At 41.0% G+C, this 26,021-nt stretch overlaps 1 protein-coding gene across 1 annotated transcript in view; it reads left to right on the top strand.

Moving 5' to 3' along the window:
* camk1da (calcium/calmodulin-dependent protein kinase 1Da) overlaps window positions 1–25,146 on the top strand; it is an 82,175-nt gene extending 57,029 nt beyond the window's left edge. Inside the window, exons 4-11 of the mRNA XM_023299756.3 lie at window positions 504–642; window positions 1,028–1,154; window positions 6,400–6,475; window positions 13,808–13,920; window positions 15,147–15,225; window positions 15,365–15,452; window positions 15,951–16,212; window positions 17,591–25,146. Coding sequence (XP_023155524.1) covers window positions 504–642; window positions 1,028–1,154; window positions 6,400–6,475; window positions 13,808–13,920; window positions 15,147–15,225; window positions 15,365–15,452; window positions 15,951–16,212; window positions 17,591–17,715 — 1,009 coding nt within the window. The 3' untranslated portion in view covers window positions 17,716–25,146. The remainder of the gene's footprint in view (window positions 1–503; window positions 643–1,027; window positions 1,155–6,399; window positions 6,476–13,807; window positions 13,921–15,146; window positions 15,226–15,364; window positions 15,453–15,950; window positions 16,213–17,590) is intronic.
* Window positions 25,147–26,021: the final 875 nt, after the last annotated feature.

The raw sequence follows: 26,021 nt of genomic DNA, 5'->3' as shown, positions 1-26,021 counted from the left end.
ACACCCTTCAGTCTTTCCTGTTTCTTCTTGTCCTGACTTCTTTCTCATTACTCCACTGTGCTCATTAAACTTGAGCTTCTTCATTTGCTGCTGTTGCTAAATAAAAAAAAAAATACATGAAAAAATATTCCTGACATATCATAGAATTTTTAGAGCTGCAGTCTAGTGAGAGATGATTTGGAAAATGAGTAAAATCAGTTGTGAATCAGCGTAAGGAATGGGGATCGTGTGGTTTCCAGACTTAAACACATGTACACATTAGAAGATACAGTAAATGCTGTGAGGCATATGAATGCATGTGTTTGTGTGTATGGTAGCACATGGCTCACAGCTTCCACACAGTCCTGGCTGGAAACATCTACAGCTCATAAATTACCAGAAATCTCACCCCAGCGACCCCCCGGCCTGTTGCCAGTTACTGCCGTGTGTGTGTGTGTGTGTGTGTGGTAACGGGAACATGTGCATGTTAATGTTTTTCACACACACTTTATTCCGTCCTGCAGGGTGTCCGGCGGCGAGCTGTTCGACCGAATTGTGGAAAAGGGTTTCTACACGGAGAAGGATGCGAGCACGCTGATCCGGCAAGTCCTGGATGCTGTTCACTACCTGCACAAGATGGGGATCGTACACCGAGACCTGAAGGTAACACACACACACACACACACACACACACACACACACACACACACACACACACACACACACACACACACACACACACATACACTTTCAATCCACACGACGGTTCATTCTCACTTGACAGCCAGTGATTTACTGCTGCAGTAAGGGTAGTGTCCTGACACATTGCATTGTGGGTCGGCGTGATTGGTCAGAGTGAGCTCCATAAACCAGTGCTGCGTAAAATGACGATGAAAGGAAGGTTTTACTGTTTAAATATGCTTTTTTTTTCTTTCCTGCCACTCTGACCTTGACAAAAATGTGACCAAAATAATAAATCATAACCCATATGAGAGTCAGAAATCTGATACACTTCTTTCTTGGTGTCTTTCTTGTTTTCTTTCTGCAGCCAGAGAACTTGTTGTATTTTAATCCTCAAGACGAGTCCAAAATCATGATCAGTGACTTCGGCCTTTCCAAGATGGAGGGCAGCGGTGACGTCATGTCCACTGCCTGCGGCACGCCGGGATATGTGGGTAAGAAAGTCAGATTTTCCTCACCTCCAACAGTCTAATCTTTCCTCTAGTTTTTATCTTTTCCTGTAAAAGTCACCACATACCCTCTGAGTTACTGTTCTTACTGTCAGACTTTCCAACCCACATACCACAAGCAGTATATGATGACAAGGGGTGCAGATTTGCCTCTGAAAAGTCATTTTTGAAATGTGTGTGTCTTTGATTCACATCACTGTAGAAGGAGTAGAAAAATGGCTGGAAGGCTAAAAATCCAACCTCACTCACAAACAATGCTGGAAGGTTTTATCAGCTTTAGCGACCTGGCTAATCAAGGTACGATTAGCTCCAGAAGTTGGTTGAAAATAGTCTCTAGCTGTCTTCATTACATTTAAAATCTGACTGGTTTTAAAACCAGAACCGAGGGAGAAGGTTTTGCTCATGCACATGATGGACACATGCATGATGCTGTGCTAAATCACTGAAGCTAAAGTTACACTACCGCCCAAAAGTTTTAGAACATCCCAATTTTTCCAGTTTTTTATTGGAAATTATGCATGTTAATGTCTCATTGTACTCTGAAATGAAAGCATAGCACAATAAACACGAAGTAAAAAAAATAATCTATTTAGAAACCGAAAATGTATTCTAAACTTTTGACTCATCAAAGTAACCATCTTTGGCAGATACAACAGCTGAACACACTCGTGGAATTCTTTCCACAATGGAAGTCAAATATTCTCCACAAAGTTCTTCCCAACTCTGTTGCAGAAGTTCCTATAAATGTGTGGCACTTGTAGGTTGCTTTGCTCTCAGTCTTCTGTCCAGTTCATCCCAAACCAGCTCCATGGGGTTTCAGTCTGGAGACTGTGCTGCCACTCCATGTTTTCAAGCTCACCCTCTGGTTCTTTTTCTTCACCGGGTTGTGAGGAATCTAGAAAAGTTGGGACACCTGTAGGATTTGGTAGCACCAACTTTCAAGGCTTGATCAACCTCCATTGCTGCAGAACAGCTTTAAGTTGTTAACACATTTCTTGTTTCCTGAAAAAGGCCTTTTTGTATAATTCTGAAATGTACATTATTTGTCAGTTTTGGGTAACTTTACCTTTTTTTAACCTGTGGCAGTTCACCACTTACCTTTGTACCATTTCAAGCCTTTCATTGGACTTGAACTGCTTGAATTTCTATGAAAAACTGGAAAGATTCAGGCATTCTAAAACTTTTGATCAGTAGTGTACATATACAAATTCACCAGTCAGTGGTTTATTGTTGTGGCTTATTAGTGTATTTCATTGTAAAACAGCCTTGTTTAGCTGATTAGCTTAAATACTTGGACAAGGGGACAAGAAGTTAGATATGTGTTAAATTTTTCTGTTTTCAAACAGTAAGTTTTCACTTTTACCTTTACAAGAGAAAAGCCCATGTTAGTGAACATAGTGCTATCTTTGAATTACTGAGTTTAAATGTCTCCAAATTCCAAAGGCACTGAACATGGATAAAGTTTGAAGAAACTCTGATAGCATCCAGGATGGACTCCTACAACACAGTAAATGTGCTGTTGTGAACAAGGCTTTATTGTAATCCGACAAAATAGTGAAGTACAAAATGGATCATCATCCCTTTAAAGCTGGAGTTTGGATATAAATGGCTTTACTAACAAAGTTCACACAGTGTTGATTAAGCCTATCCATGCCAGGTGAATCTCTCTGTATTTCACAGTGTGTTAGAGTTTTACAGCTAATTTCTCAGGCAATGTTCTTGTGCTGGTGCACTGGTAACAATACATTGTACCTCAATATTGAAGAGGGACAGAGTAGATTGCAGCCACTAGGATGTGGACATGGAAGGACATGGGAAGCAGCCAAGAAAAGTCCCCGATGTTCCAGGTAAAAAAAACTTACTCAGCGCTCAGAGAGGCATTATAATTATTATTTTTTTAAAAGATCAACAGCAAGACAGAAGCGAGCATTGACAGTGTTTGTTTAATTACTGTCACAGCCAGAAGGGGGAGACAGAAGGTTTAGATAAATCTACCGTAAAAGTCATACAAAGTCACCTAGAGATTGTAATTTCTGCAGCAAATCATTCCTTACTTTTAGTCTCTTTATCCTGTCAAAATGCTTTAAAACTAAGTTCAGCAGATTTGGTTCATTAATCATTGCTCAGTGTTTGTTATTATCATTTTTTACGTCCCTACTTGGTTGAGTAAATAGGAACTGAGCTGAAAACTTCAATGAGCACATCTTGTTCCCATCTGACACCATTTATGTTTCGTCTTTGTTCATTTTGTGTCATCTGGAGCACCGTTTGTGTGTGTGTAGTGTTCAGACAATGTGTGCGCCTTGCATTCACACACACCAGTCGCTCTTATCACCACCTGACAGACAAGTCCTTTCTGCAGAGTCCACATGGATGAAACCTGCTGTGTGGGTGTGTGTAGTCCTGTGTGCATGTATATGTCTAGACGGTATTTCAGGTTCTTGTGTGTAAGCATTTCTGTGTGTGTGTAGTGTGTTGTTATAGGAGACAGATGTTCAGTGACAGAACACACACTTCCGTGTTTGAACACAAGACCGGTGGCTCTGCTTGTGTTTCTGACTAGATCATTCAAACTCTCACATAAACAGATCTATCAGAGAAATGCAGACAGACAGGCACATTTTAATTTAATTTAAAGCTATTCCCATCAGGCCAGCTTTACTCAACACAGCTGGTCTTCACATTGTGTAACCGCTCTGAATATTCAGAGGTTTTCCATTTTTTACCAGCCCCTCACAAACTTTGCTGCTGCTATTTTCTCTGATCTTGATGTGATAACTCTGAAACTGGACCTTTATGAAACTTCAAATACCAATGATCCAAATATACACACACACACAGGAGCACTCAAAAAATCAGAAAGAAATTACATCAGTGGGCATTTCACTTTTATTGGTCAGTACCTTGCATCAGTTGTGCTCACATTCCCTTCTCCCTTTCATTATAAGTCTCTTTTTATTGTTCTCATCCATCTACTTCCAGTCCAGCTCCTTCAGAGCGTCACCCCTGACTCCCACCTTTCTTGCTCTCCTGCAGAGGTTTACTGGGCTGTGGGGCATTTCCACTCCAGACTATCTGTATCTAAATTTAACCAAAGAATAAATAACTGGAGAAAGCTCCAAATGAAAACCAGATCTTAATTATAAGCATGAGAACAGCACATTTTCTCTTTGTTTAACTACATTTAAGAACGGTTAAATGTGCTGTTTTGTTGGAGGCTGCAGAGCGACTGTTGAATGTGGAGTTTTTGGACTGATGTGTAGACTGTGTATGTATAAGATAAATGTAGCTTCCAGTTTTGTGAAGTGAAACCAAAGCTTAGAGCCTTAAAGCTGCATTCTTTCTCACAGCCAGCAGGGGGCGACTCCTCTGGTTGTAAAAGAAGTTTGATTGTAAAGAAGGCTCTGAGAAAATGACCCTTTTTCTCACATGATTTGTTACCTCAATATTTTCCTGATGTATTTAAGAGCTTGATCTAGTTTTAAGACTTTCTGGATACAACATGATGTTCATTTTGTACATTATAATCCTACTTAGACGAAAATAAACCACAAAACAGTGTATGTTCCAGGGTAGAGCTACCTTATGACCTTTACAGCTCTCTACCGTATCATCTGACTTACTGACTTCGAGTCCTCGGTCAGATCTACCCCTTGCTTACATCCGATTTCAAAAGAGTAACATGGTCCAAAATCCAACTTGAGTTTAGCAACTTGCTGTGAAGACGCTACTTATTCTATTCTGCTGTCTGCTCAGCTATATTGTAATAAATGTAGTCAGAGCCATTCTGCTTGACAAACTATCCATTCATCCATTATCTATACACTGCTTAATCCTCATTAGGGTCATGGGGGGGCTGGAGTCTATCCCAGCTGACTTAGAGTGAAGACAGGAGACACCTGGACAGGTCACCAGTCTATCACAGGACTACACATAGAGACAAACAGACAGACAATTTAGGAAGCTGGAAAAGCCCCACACAGAACATGCAAACTCCATGCATAAAGATCCCAGACCCAGGACGCGAACCGGGGATCTTCTAGCTGCAAAGCGACAGTGCTAACCACCAAGCCACTGTGCATTAGGTGAAAACTTTCTGGTAAAACTCCTTTTTGTTTACACAAGTGGCAGAGTTTACTGTTTAAAACGTATCGATACACATTGTCAACAGTTTTCTTCCACAGGAAAGTAAGAAAAAACACTAAAAGACCCGTTTTAACAAGATGCACATTTCCTCATAACACAATCAACACCTAGGAGAGGTTAGGAAATCAGTGAAAACGACTGAGTAGGTGTCATGAGCTGAGAGAATCAGTAACTTCACCAACTAAACATCCAGACTTGTGAAATCCCACTCAGCTAATACGTAGCGCACGCAGAACAGGCATTCCAAGACTTTTACAGTCAAAATTCTATTCACATTAATAGTAGAGACACTGTTCTACACCAGCTTGGAACCTAAGGAACATATCTGAGTCTGAATTGTGTTTTTGAAGTAGTACCAGACACAATGACTTCAGTGTGTAAAAATGTCCTAATTCTAAATCCAGCAAAACAAGAACACACGCACACCTTCACCCTGAGTCACAGTCCACCAATAAACAAACTTAAGTACTCTGATTCAGCGCAAGTGTGCAAAGTTTAGTTTTTGCCCTAGAAATGTCTGGTATTTCTTCATATCTGGCTCTGTGTGTGTGTAAGCGTGCCAAATCTATTTTGAGGCAGCTTTGTGTGAGGTGATGTTATGTTGAGCTCACTGTCGTCAGTAATTTGCTCTGTTCGGGGCCTTCAGTAACGAGCTGCAGAGGAAGGTCAGGCCAGACCAGTCTCCCTTACAATCAGCAACAACACAGAAAATGGCTCTCGGGCTAACTAGCAGTTAGCTTTGTGTTGAAGTACAGGAAAAATAACTTGGGGTAAATAGTTTCAGGTCCTTTTCGTGTCAGGTATAAGTCTCTGGAGCTGTGAGAACCTGTACCTGCTGCACAGAATTTCCCACCATTAACCAAACTGCCATGTGATTTTCATTTTGATGGAGATGGAGAGTCTGCACATTTTTTTCTGTATTCAGGCTCATTAAACAGCTACATTTTCACGTAAAACTCTTTTTACTGGGCCTCAAGCTGAAAAGAAAGCAAAAACACAGGCCAAATTTCAGTATAGTTAGGTTTACTAGCAGGCTACTGCAAAATGAAGGAACATTAATACCAACTGTCTGTGTGTCTCTCAGCTCCAGAGGTTCTCGCCCAGAAGCCCTACAGTAAAGCAGTGGACTGCTGGTCCATCGGAGTGATCGCCTACATCCTGTAAGTACCAGCTCGTCTCTTTTGCGTTACATCACAAGTGTTGGTGTGTTATTCAAGCAGCCTGACTGGCATCGCCACAGTTGCAGTTGGTTTCACAGTTTACAAGAGTTTCTCACCACGAACCTCAGCATTAACACCTTATGTCACATAATCAAGTGGGGGAATCTGCATTCTTGATGCCATTTATACCACATAAGGTGTGATAGCGTCATCATTGTGGGAAACATATCGAAGTCGCAAAAATTATTTACTGGCTCAGTTTGGAGTTCTGCCATAAATATACCATTGACATTACCATTCAAAAGTTTGGGGTTTTCTAATCATCAATTAGCCTTTCAACACCATTAGCTAACACAATGTAGCATTAGAACACAGGAGTGATGGTTGCTGGAAATGTTCCTCTGTACCTCTATGGAGATATTCCATTAAAAATCAGCCGTTTCCAGCTAGAATAGTCATTTACCACATTAACAATGTCTACACTGGGTTTATCATTCATTTAATGTTATGTTTAATCAGACAGTTTAATTCAAAAGTAAACAGATGAGACCCCAGACAATTGAATTTCCCTTTGGGGGTTAATAAAGTCATTGTATTGTATTGTATCTTCATTGAAAAAAAAAAAAAAGAGTTTCTTTCAAAAATTAGGACATTTCTAATTGACCTCAAACTTCTCAACGGTAGTGTACCTGAACAGGATTCTGTAAAAACACAAAAAATGATCTGTTCCTCAGAGCAACTGAGAAGCTACAAGTGACTCATCTGCTAGGTAGCACTTTTTGGATGAGCTGCATGCTGTGTTTATACAGAGCAGAAAGGCCACATGTGTCGAGACAAATTACAAATACAAGTCGTTAAACGCCTACAGTATGTAGAGACACTGTTTTTACCTGTGCCAGTAACACCTGTGGGCACTTGGAACATGTTGTACATGTTCCTTGCAATTTTTCTAAAATGACGAAAAACAAGTTCAACTTTTGTTTTGACTTTTTCTGTGATTTATGGCATTATAAACTGTGTCATACCTCAGAGTTCTCTCTCCTTCTAGTCATGGTTTGTGCTGCTTCCACAGAGATGCAGGACTTTATATTGCAGTGAAATATGACCCACTGTAAGTAAAAATTGGGCAGGAGCAAAAAACACTTTGAATGACTTTAGGTTCAGAGGGTTAGCAGACACATCCCTCACACTCTTTGTCAGTGTGGGATAAATGTTGCTCTTAGTAGTTCTTGAAGAAATTCAACCTTTTACACAAACAACATTAGGATATGTCACAGTGAGAAAATCATGAGTGTAAGTATTAAAATTAATGATGACTGAATTCTGTTTAGCTGCTTCAGGTGCTTTTCCCTGGTATTGTGGATGTTGACTCACTGTCACAGCTTCCTGGGATACTTAGACCAAAAGCCACATTATTAAACCAGACTCCTAATATTGTGTAGGTCCTTCATGCTGCCATAACAGCTTGGACCCTATAGGACAGAGAACCTCTGAGGCTTCCTGCAGTGTCTGTTACTGAGACGTTGAACGTTGGACATCCCAGTCCGATCTGTTTGGGTTCTGGAGGTTGTGGGGTTGGAGCGCCTCTGCCATTGAGGTGTGCTTGGTCTGAGACAGAGTTGAGGTTGATGATACTTCTCAAAGTAACATCTACTTAAATCCCAGAACTAAAGTTTTTTTTCCAGCAGAACATTGCTTTGTAACAGAATGATCAGTGTTATCAACTTCACCTGTCAGTGGCTTAATGTTGTAAGACCCTTGTTAAAGTTATTATTCATGTCTTTTCTAAGGCAAAATATCTGCTGTGAAAAAAAAAATCTGTTCACCATTCTCTGTAACCTGAGTTGAAGTCTAATCAGTGAAAACAAGTGGAAACACCTGCATGGTTGTGTTTTAAAGACCATCATATATCTGGATATGATATATGACAGGCTATGTCATGTTTTCTGTGCTGTGTTTTATTTCCACTTGGGCCTTTCCTGCAGTGACACATTTCTAATGAATTTGACCCATGTTTTCATCTCAAACATTTTTTTCTGTTTACTTCCATGTTGCCTTTGTGATTCCATTCAGTTGGATTGTTCTGTACATGTGCCTGTCTCATCTTTAATTGCACTACTGACAAGAGCTGAACAAGTCGGGGAAAGTATCTAATCCCCATCTTTCAAACAGATGCAGACTGCAGTTTAATTTGCAATTTCTTTTTGTTAGAGTCTTGCTTCATTTGAATTTTCCCTGTGTGATAGATTTAAAAACGTGATGGAGCAGTAGCACATGAGAAATCATCAAAAGTGTGACTTTCACACATGAAATGGATGGATGGATGGATGGATGGATGGATGGATGGATGGATGGAAGGATGGATGAATGGATGGAAGTTTGACTTGAAATCAATTAATTGCTCAGCAACAACTGGCTACTTCAGATACAAATTCACCACCTCAGATCGTATCATTGACTTTCTGTTAATTGTCTCTGTATGTTGGTCTGGCTCAGTTTTGTATGAACCACAAAATGAACACAACTTCAACTGGATAATATATTTTTAAGCGGGTGTATGATTCACACTGGCATCCCATAATCCCAATAACACCACTACAGTACTAGTGAACAGAAAACAGACTCGCATATTACACAGGATGACTCACATCCATCTTAGCTTGTACACACACACACACACACACACACACACACACAAAGCCACTGTTTGAGCTGTGATGTATTACTAACTCATTACACACTCCATCATTTAAAAGCACCGTCACATTTCTCCTAAGCCAGTTAGCCATGATTTGTTGTCACTATCAAATGGTGTAACAGTCCATGTAGCTTGTATTGCGCCGCTGCAGTTGTTGCTTTGGGTGCGTGTTTGTTAATTTGACCCTCTGTGTGTATTGCATGAGATGATGATGATGATGATGATGATGATGATGATGATGATGTCGCTCGTGTGCCATCACCAGTGCCAGATGGAGCTCTGCTGAGTGGCCTTATATGGACATGGAGCTGCAGACTCGATTTCATTTTCTCTGCTTTTTGTTTTTCTTCTGCTGCGTCACCCCCACTTCTAACACTCACTAGTGTGCATGTATAAGTGCACGTGTTGAAGAGTGTGTGAACAATGCAAACAATGTCTGACTTGTCATGGTTTAAAAGGGGCCCAAGCGTGTGTACAGTGCTGTTAATGTCCTCACTTTAGTTACTTGGAGGTGTTTCTGCGTCTGTCTGGGTTTATGTGTGTGTTCCACCTGACAGACATTATTTTCCTCACTGGGGATCAGATGAGGGATCAGAAGTCAGCAGCAGGTTAATGGGCTCCACAGTGTTGGAGTCAGCAGAGATGAGGGCATGCACACTTTACCAAGTTTTGTGTATCTAACATGTTTGAAGTGACCTAAGTGAATGTATATTACCCTCTGTCTCTCTGAGCACCACTCCTCTCTTCTCCTGTTGTGAAGACCGGTGTGTTTATGTGTCACATGTTTGTGCGAGTCTTTGTTTTGAGGGTTTAGTGCAGGTGGCAATGCAGTGTGTGTGTGTGTGTGTGTGTGTGTGTGTGTGTGCCTGCTTGCAGAGAGAGACGATGAGCGGCTCCCTGCTGGCAATTAGCACAATTAGCGTTGGGATTCAGACCTTGTTAGCTTTTAGCCGCCGCTCAGGTGGAAAGATCACATCAGGTAATCAACCATGATAATCACCCAGAATCCTGTGTGTGTGTGTGTGTGTGTGTGTGTGTGTGTGTGTGTGTGTGTGTTCAGGAGACAGAACGCGGATGACTGCCTTTGCCTTTATCACTCTTTCACTCTGTCCTAGTGTGTGTGTGTGTGTGTGTGTGTGTGTGTGTGTGTGTGTGTGTGTGTGTGTGTGTGTGTTTGATGGAGTGAGGGTTAACTGCGGCAGGTGACTCTTTAAGCAAATGAGAACGCAGCAAAACAATCAGAAAGCCTTTGTTTCCTCACGGCAGGCAGAATCCTCCTTCCTTTCCTCCCGGTGTGTTCTGCTTTTAGTCCTTTTTTTCGGTGTGTATCGATGGAGAACGGCATTTTAATGAGTTTTTATGAAAATCTCTCGGCGCATCCAGAACTTGAGCTTTAATGAGGTGCAGATGATGTTTTTGGTTGAGCAGCAGCTCTGCTGTTGGTTGAGTCGGCTCATTATGAAGAATCAGATAGGGACTTGAGTTCATTTGTGTTCACCAGCACTGGGAACCAGTAATCTCATGTTAACGTGATTAAGGTGATACAGCCAACTACTGCTCACAGAGTAAAGGGACATTAAACACTGCTGTGACCAGAATCAGATGATCCAGCGTAGGGCCGCAGCTATCGATTATTTTAGAAATCGAGTATTCTATAGATTTTTCTGACAATTAATCAAGTAATCGGATTCTGCGCTAGGTATGCACTTTACAGCATCAGAAGTGGAAGTGAGCATTCCTGTCTTACATCATTTCCAGTCACAGCTTTTTAGTGTCACAAATTTTATGTTCCTCATTGTTCTCCATTAAAACAACCTGTCCGTGATTGATTCATTTTGTGCAGAAAACAAGTCAAATGATGGTTAAACGCTCCTGTTTGTGTGGACAAACTTGAAACAGAAAGTCTGTTAACAAAGAAAGTTGAAAACCACCTTCATAACTGTTAACTCTGACTGAGATTTTAGTTTTTGTTGAGCCGACTCACACTATGTCAAAGCTGTGGCGGTTAAAATAGAAGTGTCCCGTCAAATTTAATTAAATAGATCACGGTATGTATGGGATGAAGTCTGGGTCCAGCCTCAGACTGCAGTCCACCAGTTAGTGACCTGGGGTCTAGTATGTAGTGGAGTAAATGAAGCCTTGATTCAGAGAATTTTGCCTTGAGAAATTTTAGCAGTCAAATTACTGGAGTAACTCCAGGAATCGTTTCAGCCCCAGACCAGTGCCATAAACACGGGAATAGCATTCAGGATGTGACACTATTAGCACATTTACACTGAAGCCCTTTATATCCAGAGATGTCCAGGGCAAAATAGTAATAATAATCTCCATTAATGAGTGGGCTGAAATGGAGTTTGCATCTGCAGATTGCATCTGTAAACAGGAGCCAGGTCATTCCTGGCTTGAAAAGGAAGCAATAAAATCCCAAAATAAACTCTACAGTCATGGACGAAAGTATTGGCACCCCTGGAATTTTTCCAGAAAATACACCATTTCTCCCAGAAATTGTTGCAATTACAAATATTTTTGGTATACACATGTTTATTTCCTTGATATGCATTGGAAAAACACAAAAAAGCAGAAGAAAAAAGCCAAAATTGACATAATTTTACACAAAACTCAAAAAATGGGCCGGACAAAATTGTTGGCACCCTTTTAAAACTGTGGGTAAATCATTTTATTTCAAGCATGTGATGCTCATTTAAACTCACCTGTGGCAAGTAACAGGTGCTGGCAATATAGAAATCATGCCTGAAGCCAGTTAGAATGTATAAATATTGACTCAGCCTTTGTGTTGTGTGCCTATGTGTGTCACAACAAGCATGAAGAGAAAGAAGAGCCGGGAAGGGTTTGAGGACTTAAGAAGCAAAATTATGGAAAAATATGAACAATCTGAAGGTTACAAGACCTTCTCCAGAAATTCTGATGTTCCTTTGACCACTGTGCATAAAATAATCAAGAAGTTTATAACCCATGGAACTGTGGCTAATCTCCCTGGACGGAGACAGAAGAGAAAAACTGACGAAAGAATGCAATGCAGGATAGTTCGAATGGTGGATAAATATCCTCAGTCAACTTCCACACAAATTCAGGTTGTCCTGCAGACTCAGGGTGCAAAAGTGTCAGCTCGGATCATACGTCATCATCTGAATGAGAAGAAGCGCTATGGCAGGAGACCAAGGAGAACCCTACTGCTGACAAAGAGACATAAAAAAGCCAGACAGGAGTTTGCAAAAATGTACCTGAGTAAGCCTCAATCCTTTTGGGAGAACATTTTGTGGACAGATGAGATTAAGGTAGAGCTTTTTGGAAAAGCACATCATTCTACTGTTTACAGAAAACGGAATGAGGCCTACTAAGAAAAGAACACAGTACTTACAGTCAAACATGGTGGAGGTTCACAGATGTTTTGGGGTTGTTTTGCTGCCTCTGGCACTGGGTGACTTGACGGTGTGAAGGAATCACGGAATCTCGAGACTATCAAAAGATTTGGGGCCGCAATGTAGGGCCTAGTGTCAGAAAGCTGGGTCTGCATCAGAGGTCATGGGTGTTCTAGCAGGACAATGACCCGAAACATACCTCAAATAACACCAAGAAATGGTTGGAGACAAAGTGCTGGAGAGTTCTGAAGTGGCCAGCAATGAGTCCGGATCTAAATCCCATTGACCACCTATGGAGAGATCTGAAAATTGCTGTTGCAAGAATGCACCCTTCAAATCTGAGAGACCTGGAGCAGTTTGCAAAAGAAGAGTGGTCCAAAAATCCATCTGAGAGGTGTAAGAAGCTTGTTGATGGTTATAGGAAGTGATTGGTTTCAGTTATTTCTTCCAAAGGGTGGCAACCAAATACTGAGTTAAGGGTGCCAACAATTTTGTCTGGCCCATTTTTTGAGTTTTGTGTAAAATTATGTCAATTTTGGCTTTGTTCTTCTGCTTTTTTGTGTTTTTCCAATACACATCAAGGAAATAAACACGTGCATACCAAAAACATTTGTAATTGCAACAATTTCTGTGAGAAAGAGTGTATTTTCTGGAAATATTCCATGGGTGCCAATATTTTCGTCCATGACTGTAATACTCACAGGTAGCCATTGAAGGGCAGCAAGGTTTGGTGTTATGTGGTTGCTTCTTCTCGTACTTCATAAACGCCCGGCAGCAGCATTTTTATCAGCTGCATGGAAGTTTTACTAATTAAAGAGCCAATTAAAGAGAATGGTCAATTGTGGAAGAGAAAAAGTTTTGCACAAAATGAGAACATTGCATGGATAGGCAGAACTTACTACAACCCCCGGGTTCAGGTTCAGGGACATGCTTCTAAAGATTTTTAAAGATATTTGCTTTACATACTCATTCCAGTTATTAGAAGTATATTTTCAGTTAAGTGTTCTCACTGTTATGTATCAAATTTGCCAAAAATGTTCTCATCAAATATTGTTGTGCTGTGTTTCCGACAAAAATTCAGTCATGTCATCAGAATGAGAAAATGAATGCAGAACTGCACCTGTCACTTTCATAAATACATTACCTGACTGATCATTTCAACCCAGAGTGATTCATTCAATGCCTGATTGAAACATCAACCCAAAGAATGAAGCAGTGAACGACTCATTGACAGAGTGACTCTGTCGTCTGCAGGCTGTGTGGTTATCCTCCGTTCTACGATGAAAACGACTCCAAGCTGTTCGAGCAGATCCTTAAAGCCGACTACGAGTTTGATGCACCGTACTGGGACGACATCTCAGACTCAGGTGAGCCTTCATCATCCTCCTCCTCTTCCTCCTGCTCTGTCCACCATGTGCCACATATGGGCGACACACACCAGCTCTCCATCACAGCCTCTGACCTCATCTGCCTGGAATGACTGAGTGTGTGCGTGTGTGTGTGTGTGTGTGTGTGTGTGTGTGTGTGTGTGTGTGTGTGTGTGTGTGTGTGTGTGTGTGTGTGTGTGTGTGTGTGTGCGTGTGCGTGTGCGTGCGCGTGTGTGCATGTGTGTGTTCATCACCGCTACAAACCTGGCAGTAAAACCAGCTTTGTGTTGGCTGGAGATCCATTTGAGATTCCAGTTTAGTGTGTGAGTCAATGGGATAAAATAACATTGCTGTCAGGTACAGACTTATTTTTTTTAGACCTGTCAGGTCTCCTCAGGACTAACAGAAATCACGTAAATCAGAACCAGGCAACTGGTACTTACATTTTTGCAGCTTTTTGGTGTTTTGTTAAGATCCTCATAAATGCTAGCAACATAGCTCCAATGTCTGTTGGTTCATCTACCACCTGAAGTATGTCAGAACCTTGAGGATGGACTGACATGGCATTTGGTACAGACGTTCATGGTTCCCGACGATGAATTTCACCGACTTTAGTGATGTTTGACTTTTTCCTCTGGCACCCCATGAGGGTGACGTGTGGTTTCCTCTGTACTTGAATTTATATAATGGTCTACATTTTAATTTGTTTCATTAATTTGTCTGATTCTTTTGTTCATGACCAAGTTCCTGCATAACCTAATGGTATTTCTGTCATCCTCAATTTGTATGTTGTTTGCTAATTAGCAAGATGGCAGACGTTGTGCTGACATAAAACACTGTCTTACACCTTAACCTGACAGACCTGCTAGTTTGGCTGAAGACATTACAGAGATTGTCTCAGTTATGAGATTTTACTAAGAAGCTATAGTACTTTATTCAGACAGGCATTACAACAGATTAGTGAACATGTTACCATTGCATTTTTAAAAGGACAGTGTACAGAAAGGCATGAAACACAGGAGTGAAACTGGGAATGACGTAACAGATGGTAAAACTAAAATGTCACAGATTGTCAGTGTTATTTGGGTCACAAGATGCTTTTCTAACTGGATTAGTACCAGGAATTGTTTCCAAACTACTGTTTTAAGTCAGTACAATGTGGTGCTTGTGTGTCCACAGTTACTGACATTCTAAGGCCTTTTTGATGTTTGTGTTTTTCCTCCCAGCCAAGGATTTCATCAGCAGTCTGATGGAAAAAGATCCAGCCAAGCGTTTCACCTGCGAGCAGGCACTCAGACATCCCTGGTGATAAGCACACACATACGCACACCCTCAAAATAGGCAGGACAAAAAAGGCATCAAATCAATGTGGATATTGACGTACAGTCAGAAGTGATAACAGTGAACTTGTGCTTGCATGTGTGTGTCTACGTATTTATATTAGGATCGCTGGGGATACAGCTCTCTGCAAGAACATTCATGAGTCAGTCAGCCGGCAGATCAGAAAGAACTTCGCCAAGAGCAAGTGGAGGGTAAATTTTGTTTACTGCATTTCATTCTCTGTGGTTTGCAGCAGACTGCATTGCTCTATTACAGCTCCTTAGGTGATTGTCTGTTTTTAGAAGGTGAATCACTCACAGCAGTAAAGACTGGTCCACCATGTGGTCAGAAGTTACCTCTCATCATCTATGTTTCCCCTAAAGCCTTTAAAAGAAAGGAGAATAATCTGCAAACCTGACAGTTTACACTTTCCACGACTTCAAATTGTGGGTCTATTTAAAGGCATAATAAAAATGAAATCCACCTTTAGCCGGTAACACAGTGTGTTAATTAGTAAAACCATCAGAAGATTTTAAACACTTGTGCTTTGTCTGTCTCTCCAACTCTCCCTCTAACTGATATCCACTTGACTTAGATTTTTGAATGATCTCTCACTGTTGTGTCACACAGAATATCCAAGTTCAACACAACGTACAAATAATAATATGATTTTTGTTTTTCACGTCTTTGTATTTCCTTCCTCTCCTCAGCAAGCGTTCAATGCCACCGCCGTGGTTCGGCACATGAGACGGCTGCAGCTTGGCAGCAGCATGGGGGCCAGCATGGACTCCTCCAACCCCCTAACTAGGCCGAATCAGACGCAGAAGCCGGGACAAAGCCAGAACCAGGCAGGCCAGAACCAGCCAGCTCAGAGCCAAAATACGGGCCAGGCGGCCCAGGGCCAGAGCACCAGCACCACCGCCAGCAAAAACACTTCCATAGACAACAACATAGCAGCTCCCCGCAAGGAATGTGAGTATAGTGTAGTATCAGTGGCAGCAGAAAGAGAAAAGAATGTATGTAGGTGGGGTGTTTATGGGATTATAGTGAGAATGATAATGCAACACTGTAGGTAACTGTGTTGGAGCATGGGTTTAGTTAATGTTAGCAATTCTGTGCTGCAGCGGGGTTTGGGGAAGTTTGTATTCCAGCAAAACTCGTCATCTGAGATAGTGTTGTATTCACAAATAAAAATCATAAATTGAAATATGTCAACTAAGCAGCAAAACAGTATTATGTTAGAATAAAACAGTAGACTCATCTTACATTTTTTCTTATCACACTCAGCTCTACACTGCAGTACAGAAACTGTGCTGTTTCCATGTCTTCTACTCTTTCACAACATCCTTCATGGAGCCGGCTAGCTTTAGCCTCAGTCATCAAGTGCAAATTTTGTAGCAGTTTCAAGAATTCTTAAAATTAAAAAATTAATTTAATTAGTTTATTTGACAGAGACCATGAACAGAAGAACATTAAAGGCAAGGTAGAGATGCTCTGTACCACATTATAAGGTACTCGCTAGTTTCCATCTGCAGTCCCTGGATCAGGAAAGAAAGACACCAGAAAAAGCAGAAAAAGAAGTGCATCACATTTAGAAAGATAATACATTCACACAGTTAAAAAGTCATTGCAAGGACTGTAAATGCTGACAGGTTTGGTTTCTCTGGATCCATGTTTTTGTCTCTATAGAAAAGTCTTTAAAATCAGTTATTGTCTTTGGTTCATTGGGGAGTTTGTTCCAGTCCATTATTGCTTTGTAGGAAAAAGCCAATTGTCCAAAGACAGTTTTACATAAAGGGACGTGACACTGCCATCTAGAAGAAGCTCTTGTTGTCCTGGTAATATTTCCAGAATTGCAATGAATAAAAAACTTGAGAGGTGAGGGCGCAAAACTGTCAACAACTTTGAAAACGAATCGTACATTTGCATACACAATCATGTTTTCAAAATTTAGCATCCCATGCTTATCCAATATATGACAGTAATGATACTGTTGTGTCTTCTTATCCAGGATTTTAATGGCTTGTTTATACAGGGATTCGAGAGGTTTTAAAGTTGTTCTGTTGGCTTGTGACCAGCATGAGATACAATATGTGAAATGTGACATGATTGAAGCATAAAAAAAGAGTTTTGCACCTTCAAACGTAAGTTTCTGATACTTCTGAAATGAGAGAGGTTATATTTCAGTGTCCTGCTCATGTGGAGCTATCTGGCTATCAGTGTAAACGGCACTGTGTCCAGAAACCAAAAGGTGAAAGAACAGTAACTCTTGGGAGCAACGACTCATCGAGCTGTCAGTGGTGGTTGCAGAACTGTCACTACGATCCACCGACTGACTCCTCTGTTTCAGGTGTCACTGCGCCGGTCACTCCCTGCAGTCTGGCGTCTGCAGCCTCTTCTCCCGCCGCGGGGACGGAGCTGAACCGGCCACATCCCTCAGCGGTTCCCGCCCCGGTGCTCACGGAAACCAAGTGACGCCAGGTCCCGCGGGGAACCAGCTGGGAGGCCACAGCGCTGTGAGGCAGAGGGACGGAAAGAGACGGAGGACGACTAGAGAGGAAGAGGATCTTCTTCGTCCCTCCCTCTTTTCACTGTACTCCGTCTTGGATGCGCCCCCCCCCCAGCCAGTACCCCGCCCTGCTCCCGGGAGAGCAGAGGACTTTACCTCCACCCCACCGACTCCAGCCACCATTACCATTCTTTTCGCCCGCCGCCCACCAGGATGACGTGGAGGACCCCAGCAGCAGCACACCTTCAGCTGTGATTCTGAGCTGTTCATTGATCAGTGGGTGGATCCTGGTCCGAGCAGCAGCTGGTGGTTCACGGTGGAGCCGGTGGTGTCATATTATTCAGTGTCAGTCAGCATCAGCTTCCCTCTTGAATCTGGTCTTTCCTGCACCACTTTATTTAGCTTTTTCCAACTTAGGTTTGACTGTTGGCAACTGGATTGTTTTATTTGTTATTATTACTGTTAATTTTAAAGGTGCTGTGTGTAACTTTTAACAAATATTGACAAATTAATAGTACTACTTTAGTATAGTTATTGTAAATAAATAAGACCACAGCCAAGATGATGGGTCACCTCTATTCTGGCGTGATATTTCTCTAAATTACAACCCAGTGTCCCATAATCCTTTTAGTTTCTTCATGTTTCCACCGTCATCATTCTCTGTTTGCTCTGGGAAAACAGAACCCTCATCCTTTTACGTCTCGTACTGCGATTGAGAGGATTTCTTTTAACTTCTCCTTATAACTGTGTCAAATGTGACTTCAGTTGTTTACACAAATTTTACTAATGTTGCAGCTTGAAGTGGCAATGATTTATCCATGTATAAATGCAACACACAGCACCTTTAAGATCTTCTCTGTGCCCTTACTGGGCTTGTTCGTCTGTTTGTTTGTGCTTTAAGAAGTGCTTTAAAAGTACCATATGACTGTTGAGATGTGGAAACGTGAGTAAGCGCTTTTATCTATTTTGCACAGAGAGGGTCAGATATGTTGTCTCACACAGAGTAGCTGCCATCCACATACATTTATCAGACAGAGAGTAGAGATTGTAAACCTTTATACGGATGTCAGCGGCATTGTACAACTTGTTTATTGTCTGAAAGTTCTTGATTTTATTATTTTCTTACTTTATGAGACTTTTCTAACAATCGCCATTCACAGGACACACATAATGGTTACTATGAAACATGCAGCAAGTTTAGGATAGAGAAGATGGATATGTGTATTTACTGGAAAACTGCCTCCCGTTGAGAATGTTGGCGACTAAAGATAGATTGCCATTTGACTTCCCAAACTAAGGAGCTCCAAGCAGCGCAATGTAGTTTGAAATATTTATCAGCCTGCCAAGTGGGTCTTCAGAGTCACAATCCAAGCTGGAGAAGCTGTTCCTGCCGCTGTTCCTTCCCCCTCTAATGAAGCCATGAGCTCACCTCCTCGTTGTGTCACGCTGCACCCAGTCCAGACGTGCTCAGGGAAAACTGCAGCTGCACGGTGCGCTGGCAAACAACACTTTTTGTTTGATTTCTTAGGCCTGTCATGGTCCAGGTGTTGCAGGCGGCATCACAGTTAATGATGTAGGACGTTAGTCGTGTCCTTGTCACAGTGTTGAAGTGACTTGAGCAGTGAGGACGCTCAGACGAGAACATAGATGACCAAGTAGTCTTATGAGATTTTGACTACTTGAAAGTTTCAGCTAATCACCTGGTTTCTGTCGAAACATCTGTAGGATCACCATGTCATTTTTGCTTCTTTGGGTTTTCGTTTAGACACACATGTATAGATCTACAGATTAGTGTCCCATTCTTAACCACTCAGTTACTTTAATGCAACTGTTCCATTGACTGTCCTTTTTTTTTTTGTTCTTAATAGAACTCTGACTTTCCTTGAACGTCACCGTTGTCTCTGATGCTTATGGCCTTTCACACACAAGCAGAACTGTACAGCGTCGGGGTGCTCACTCACACATATCAGATTGTCACACCTTTATTAGATGCAATTCTACTAATCCCTTTATTGTGAAGTGTAGCCAAAGACTTATGAAGACAATTTGGTTCATTCTGCATTACTTGGTGAATTAGAACAAAACTAGTCAGATGTGAAGCTGTTGTAGAAACAAACTAAGACTAAGGGCTGAACTCCAGCTGCTAACTAATCTGGAGAGAAAGTTACTGACTTTTCATCCCTTCCTGGTCTGTTGCCATTTACCTTTTTATGTATGCAGTGTGCTGCTGAAGAAGTATTATTCACAGTGCTTGTTTTATTCTGTGTGGCATGAAGGTAAAAACGACAGTAAATCATCACTGACCTAAGCTTTCTGGAACTCACTTTTGGCTCATGGCTTCACTTGGTGTGTTAAGCTCCACTTACCTGGCACTGAAGTTGACTAAAACAAATCATGATGAGACATTTGTAAACTCGTTTCCTATTTTCATCTCTCTTGTCTGCATCTTTGGTCATGAAAAGCAGCATTTTCTTCAATCAGTTCTTAGAGAACAATTGCAGCGTTGAAAAGAATTCATGTTCAGAAATATTCTATATTGTTCTTAATGTCAGGTAATCTCATGGAAACTACAAATGGCAAAATCATTTTCAGCTGGGCATTGTAGTCTTCAGCAAACAGTACTGAAATAGAAGTAAATCATGTATTTGTTTGGTACTATTGTCAGCGGTGGATACACATTTTGTGCTTGATAAAGTATTTACAGCAGCAGGATGGTGAATGTGAGACTGATGAAAAGGTTGAGTTTTGTGGCTTTGCTGAATAAGATATCAGGTTTTGTTTACATAAAGAACATTTGCTAGTCGGACAATATTGAAATTGCTTGAGATTGTTCTCGAGAAGAAAAATGTGGAATATCAACAGACCTATCCTTTGAAGAGATTTTATTGGTTGGTTTTCAAAAGCTGTATTGAATAATATGATAAATATCCAGCAAAGTTTTATAGCACATGGTCTAATTTACCGCAAGATTTGTAGCCATTGCTAAAGTTATACTTTGAAGAAGAAAAATGTACTGTTGACTTAAAGACCACAGACTGTATATAAAAGATGGACATAGCCACCGTTTGGTTTGTAGAGTACTGATTGAAATCCTTGCGTTTGTCATTTAGACCGTTGCCATCTTGGGCCTTTGAAAATAAACATGATGAACATCAAGTTGTAAATATCTGACTGAGAACTTGAGGACACTACACAGGCCCATATGGTAGCAACTGTCAATCACAAGGTCACGCCCCAAAACATACAACACTTCATTGTCCTTTTTCTGCTGATCAAGATCCTGATTTTCAAAATGAGCATCATGCTGCATTAAAGGAGATTTGAAACTAGTGACTGAGACCATAAAGTCATTAGGAAAATGTTTACTGATGTAGCAAATCAGTTGAGAATTAAGGTCTTTTTCTCACAGAATTTCATACACTCTGACTTCTTTTTGCATCCAGAGCAGGCGCCCCCTGATGGCTGTTAGAAACAATATAGATTTTAGGTCACTTTTTAGACCAGGAGGCTCCGTTTCTTTAATATACAGTTGATGTGAAAGATGCTACTGAATTGGATTATGAGATATGTAGGATCCAGCATTTTTGGAGCTTGAGTCACACTAGAGACAAAACTCTAAACTAAATCTCGAAAAACTAGAGACTTGTCTGCTTTTGATTTTGACCAGTTTTTTTGTTTTTCAATTTCGTGGGAATGCCCTAGCTTTATGACAGTGCAATGTTTAAGTGTTGGAATACTCCTTTAAGGGATGGATAACCTTAAAAAATGTCTCTATTTACGCTGGAGCTGTCCTTTAACAGAACACATCATTCATATGCAGTCAACTCAAACATATTTATAGACTCCACACAGAAATCCTGAACCTGCTAACATGGAGCTTTTGGTTCTTATGGACAGCAGATTTCAGATCCACTGACTGAAAACTCTTTATGCATGTTGTCCCAGCAACAAATTCAGTCTTAGCAGACTTTAAATTAAATAAATAGGGTAGACTTTAGTGTTTTTTTTTTTTTTAAAAAGGGGCCAGTTAGCCTGATTTATTTAATTTCAGCTGTGCGCGTGTCAAAGCAGTGAAAACTCTGTGTTTCTTACTGAACCGCAGCACCCACATGTCTCTGCATGAGTGCATAGTTAAGCTTTCAGAAAATTTATATATATGCTGACGTTTTTACAGTGGGCTCTTGTGTTACAGTTGTCTGAGAGGAAACGAACCTAACTCTGAGGTCAGTCCATGTACCGTGAAGGGAACTTTCAATCATGTAAGGGCTTTTTTCCAGTGATCACCTTAATCTGATTATTCACTGTAACCGTGTACCCATTGATTGCTATGCATTTTTTAAGCATTTTTAAGTGCGTTGTCAATGCTTTTCGTGAAAGTGTGATCAGGAAATTCAAAGGAACCATCAGCAGCAAGTGCAAACTCTGAAACTCTGTCTCATCTATGAAGATTCCAAACACTTACTGATTATGTTTGCTATCACTGACTCAGCTACATTGTGAACGTAGTGCAACAGGTAGAGATGTTAATGAAGCCACCACTGTAAGAATCATTAAATGTGATGTCGTCCACGTCGGTCTGGACGCTTGGGTTTACGAATTTGCTGTGAGGCAGACAGAGGGTTCAGGTTCATGCTCCTCTGTGGTTTAACGTCTGCTGTTTTTGTTTGCTGAAGAGACAGAGAATTTACGTTATCCAAATGAATCTTTCCATGTTAAAGTCGCTACTGTAAATAGATTGTGAATATGAATGATCATTTTCAAGATAATATTTACGAATGTTTTGCTGTTCAGGCATGTGTGAGTGAGCAAGTGAGTGAGTGTGTTGAGGGAAGTTGATTGTATTCTCTATGGAATGTTTAATGTATAAAAAAAAAAGTAAAACAGAAAAGAAAAAGCTAAAGTCCCCTTTACTCCCCGACTGCTTTCAGAAACTGTCCAGCAGCATGTGACTGTCAATTACAGAGCTGCTCAGTGCGGTTTAATACCATCAGTGTTCCACCTCCACTTCAGTGTCAGTCCGACTACAAGTGAAAGCATCGTTTACTGAACTCAGGCTTACGTTTTTGCCATTCTAAAGGAAGAAATCCAAAGCTGTGACCGACTCAGAAACACACTGTTATGGACGTAGGGGGAACGACGGGCCGCTCTCGTCCGCTGCTTCCCCTTTGAGCTCACACTCCTCTGACCTTTTTTTAATGAAGATGCCGCTAAAGTGCACTGTCACAAAAAAAACGCAAGCATGTTGAAAAAAGTGCTACAAGAATTCAATTTCACCATGAGTGTTTGCATAATCTTATATGCCCTTGTATGATGTTAGTATCTCTGTATTATGTAAAGACGTACACAGGTTGAGATGCCCGAGTCCTCAAACAGCTGCCTGGCAGAGTTTCAGTTGTACAAACAGGCAGAATCATCTGTTACTAGCTACCCGACATGGATGCATTAAAAAATACTGTGTTCCAAGATAGTACTGTATGTATCACTATGAAAAAAAAATTCTAGTGCTAATTTAAGAGTAGCTAAAGTCCTCGTAGGCCTTAAAAAGTCTGTGGAGGGAGTATCTGCTGATTCTCTACACACATTAATGGCATAAACAGGATTTATTAATATTTGTTTGTGGCCGTTAAAGGCTTTTATTGTCCCAAGTTGAGATAATACAAAAAGTAATCTATGAAAGAACTGTATTTTTTAAAGTTGTTTCTAGTAACAACTGTATAGGAGTTGATTTCCTTTAGCATGCAGGTACTTGCATTCCTAGCTGCCGCCACCAGGACTAAATGGATACATAGCTAGCACATTCCTACGGCCAATGTGGCCAAAAATGTGGCAAAATCTGACTTTTAAGGACTTACACATTTTCCTTCATTTATGATCTTAAAATCAATTGCATTAGCTTACCGAGTTAGCTGTGGCCTTTTATTGCTAGTAAATTTAGCGTTTACGTAGCTAACGATATTTTGTCATGGCTATTCTTATCCCAAAAAGACAACGACTATGAAGTATAGCACCTGTAGTGAATTGCCATGTATTTTAAGTAAGCTACTGAGTCAGCGGGATATGTCATGGCTAATTTTACCTACACTGGCTAAGTTCTATATCTCATGGTCCACTGCTGCCTTCAAATGGAACTCATGAGCTCATGATTATTACATAGAAAGTCATGTTCAAGTGGTAACAGTTCCCGTATGTTGTAGGAACATTACTTCTGCTACACTACAACAGCAAAACTTTGTGCACGTTCCAACCCACGAGATCTGCCACTGCTGTGTTCATGGGAGATAAAGTACCTGCTCTTGGTTAGTTACTTCTGAATGGCCCTGAAACACTCTTGGTCCCATCTTGACACTGATTGGTTAAAGTCAAATAAGCTAAATGGTGATTGGTTAAACTCCAAGAGGACAACAAATCCCATCTTTCTGCCTTCTTGATGTCCTCTCTGAGTAGCAGTCTTCTCTATAACATTGCAACATAACATCCACCACATAGCTGACCCTCCATTGTTCTATTTCCTGTGCGCTCACAGCACTGGAGTTGCGTAAAGAAGCGATTGTTTGTTGTTGGACACTCAGAGTAAACTTGGTGGTCGAATCTGTTGGATCCAACACCACAAAACAGAAAGTCCATTTATCAAACAACAAGCCAGTAATGTAATATACAAACTTCAAAGGTAAAATGAAAAGATGAGGCTATTGGGAATATTATAATTTTCTCAGACAAAAAACAACAGATAAAATTATAACTTATTATATACATCTATTGAAAAATCAACTTCCATAGCCTCCCCAGTTATAAAAACATAAACATGTCACAACCCATGAACTCAGAACTTGTTAGAAAAAGTTCACTTCAGTGAATACCACAGGAGGTTTGCAGTCATGTGGACTTTTCCCTCGAACACAGTGAACTCGACTCCCATTTGAAGGCACCATATGACAGACGAGGACTTTCCTTACATGCAAGTGTTTATGATTGTCACCAACTGAATTTAAACTTGGAGCAAAGTTTTACGCTCTGAAACTTTGCGCAGCCTTTGAGATGTGTTTGTTGAACTGAAACTGTGTCCATGCCGCCTGTTGGACTCGGGTGTCTCCCTGCGGGTGTCCTCGTCCAGAGCCTGCTGAGTCAGCCGGCTGTATTTACTCTCTGCATGTGACCACAGAACTCCCATCCTGTGCACCGTCGTCAGGTTGGCGACGCCCACGTCTCAGAGCGGGCACCGCCTGCCGCACTTATTGTGGTGTGATGATGATGATGATGACTTTCTGTTAATGGGGCTTGTATATCAGATGCCTTCGACAATCATGTGCACATATCAGAGTTACCATGACGACACAGGCCGGAGCGACTGATTGTGTTTTGTTTGTCTTTTCTCCTGGAATAAATCCTGAATGATCGTATCAAGTCTCGCTGTTTTTGTGCGTGCATGCATGTGTGACTAAACAAGCCTGGTCATTAGCGCCACTAGGTCTCACAATAAGGACTACATTCCTAAAAACACGTGTGCGTGTGTGTGTGTGTGTGTGTGTGTGTGTGTGTGTGTGTTCTCAGCATTTCAACACTCCAAAATCCATACATGATACGAAGCAGACACCAGACGCTCTTGACCACTTCAACCAACATTTAGCCTAAATGTGCTGTTCAGCAGATGCTTAGCCGACAGAAGACAGATGTTGCAACCACTGGAGGCACATGTTGCTCTTACTAGCACATGCTGGAGAACATTATTAGGGTTAAAATCTTGAAAACACATTGTGGACAGATGTTACTGCCCTGTATAAAAGCGCAGGTTTGAGTGGTTGACACTTGAGTATGTCCATTTAAATGATTGTGTGGTTGCAGCTAAGAGTTCACTAAGAGGTCAGATAAAAAAAACTCAACCATTCATTCTGCTTTTTTTCAGTATTGATTGTGTTCTTTGCAGCGTTGTCTAAACTTATCTGACACTTTACAGCTACAGTTAATGCTACAGTGCTACAGTTAATTAGCTAGCATACATTTCCTTTGTTTAAAAATCATCTCATTTTCGATTTTCTTTTGTTTAAATCATTGTCAAATAAAGTGGCTGCTTGAGATAATATTGGCTTTTCCCCACTGAGCAGCATTAAGCTGAAGGTCTGTATTTGCCCCTTGCAGATAAGCTGAGTTAATATTGGTCCTTTATTAGCAGAGTTTGGCCGGTTGAAGCTTCCTGTGGTTCCTCCGTCACAGTTGGAGAGTTTCCTCCCAAATGTCCTTCCATCCCTGAGTATCTGAGTACACAGGAACTAATGTG

The sequence above is a fragment of the Amphiprion ocellaris genome, chromosome 21 (genome assembly GCF_022539595.1).
Source record: "Amphiprion ocellaris isolate individual 3 ecotype Okinawa chromosome 21, ASM2253959v1, whole genome shotgun sequence".
Taxonomy (NCBI): Eukaryota; Metazoa; Chordata; class Actinopteri; family Pomacentridae; genus Amphiprion; species Amphiprion ocellaris.
The sequence above is the reverse complement of the archived record's forward strand: the minus strand, read 5'-3'. Positions and strand labels throughout refer to the sequence as shown.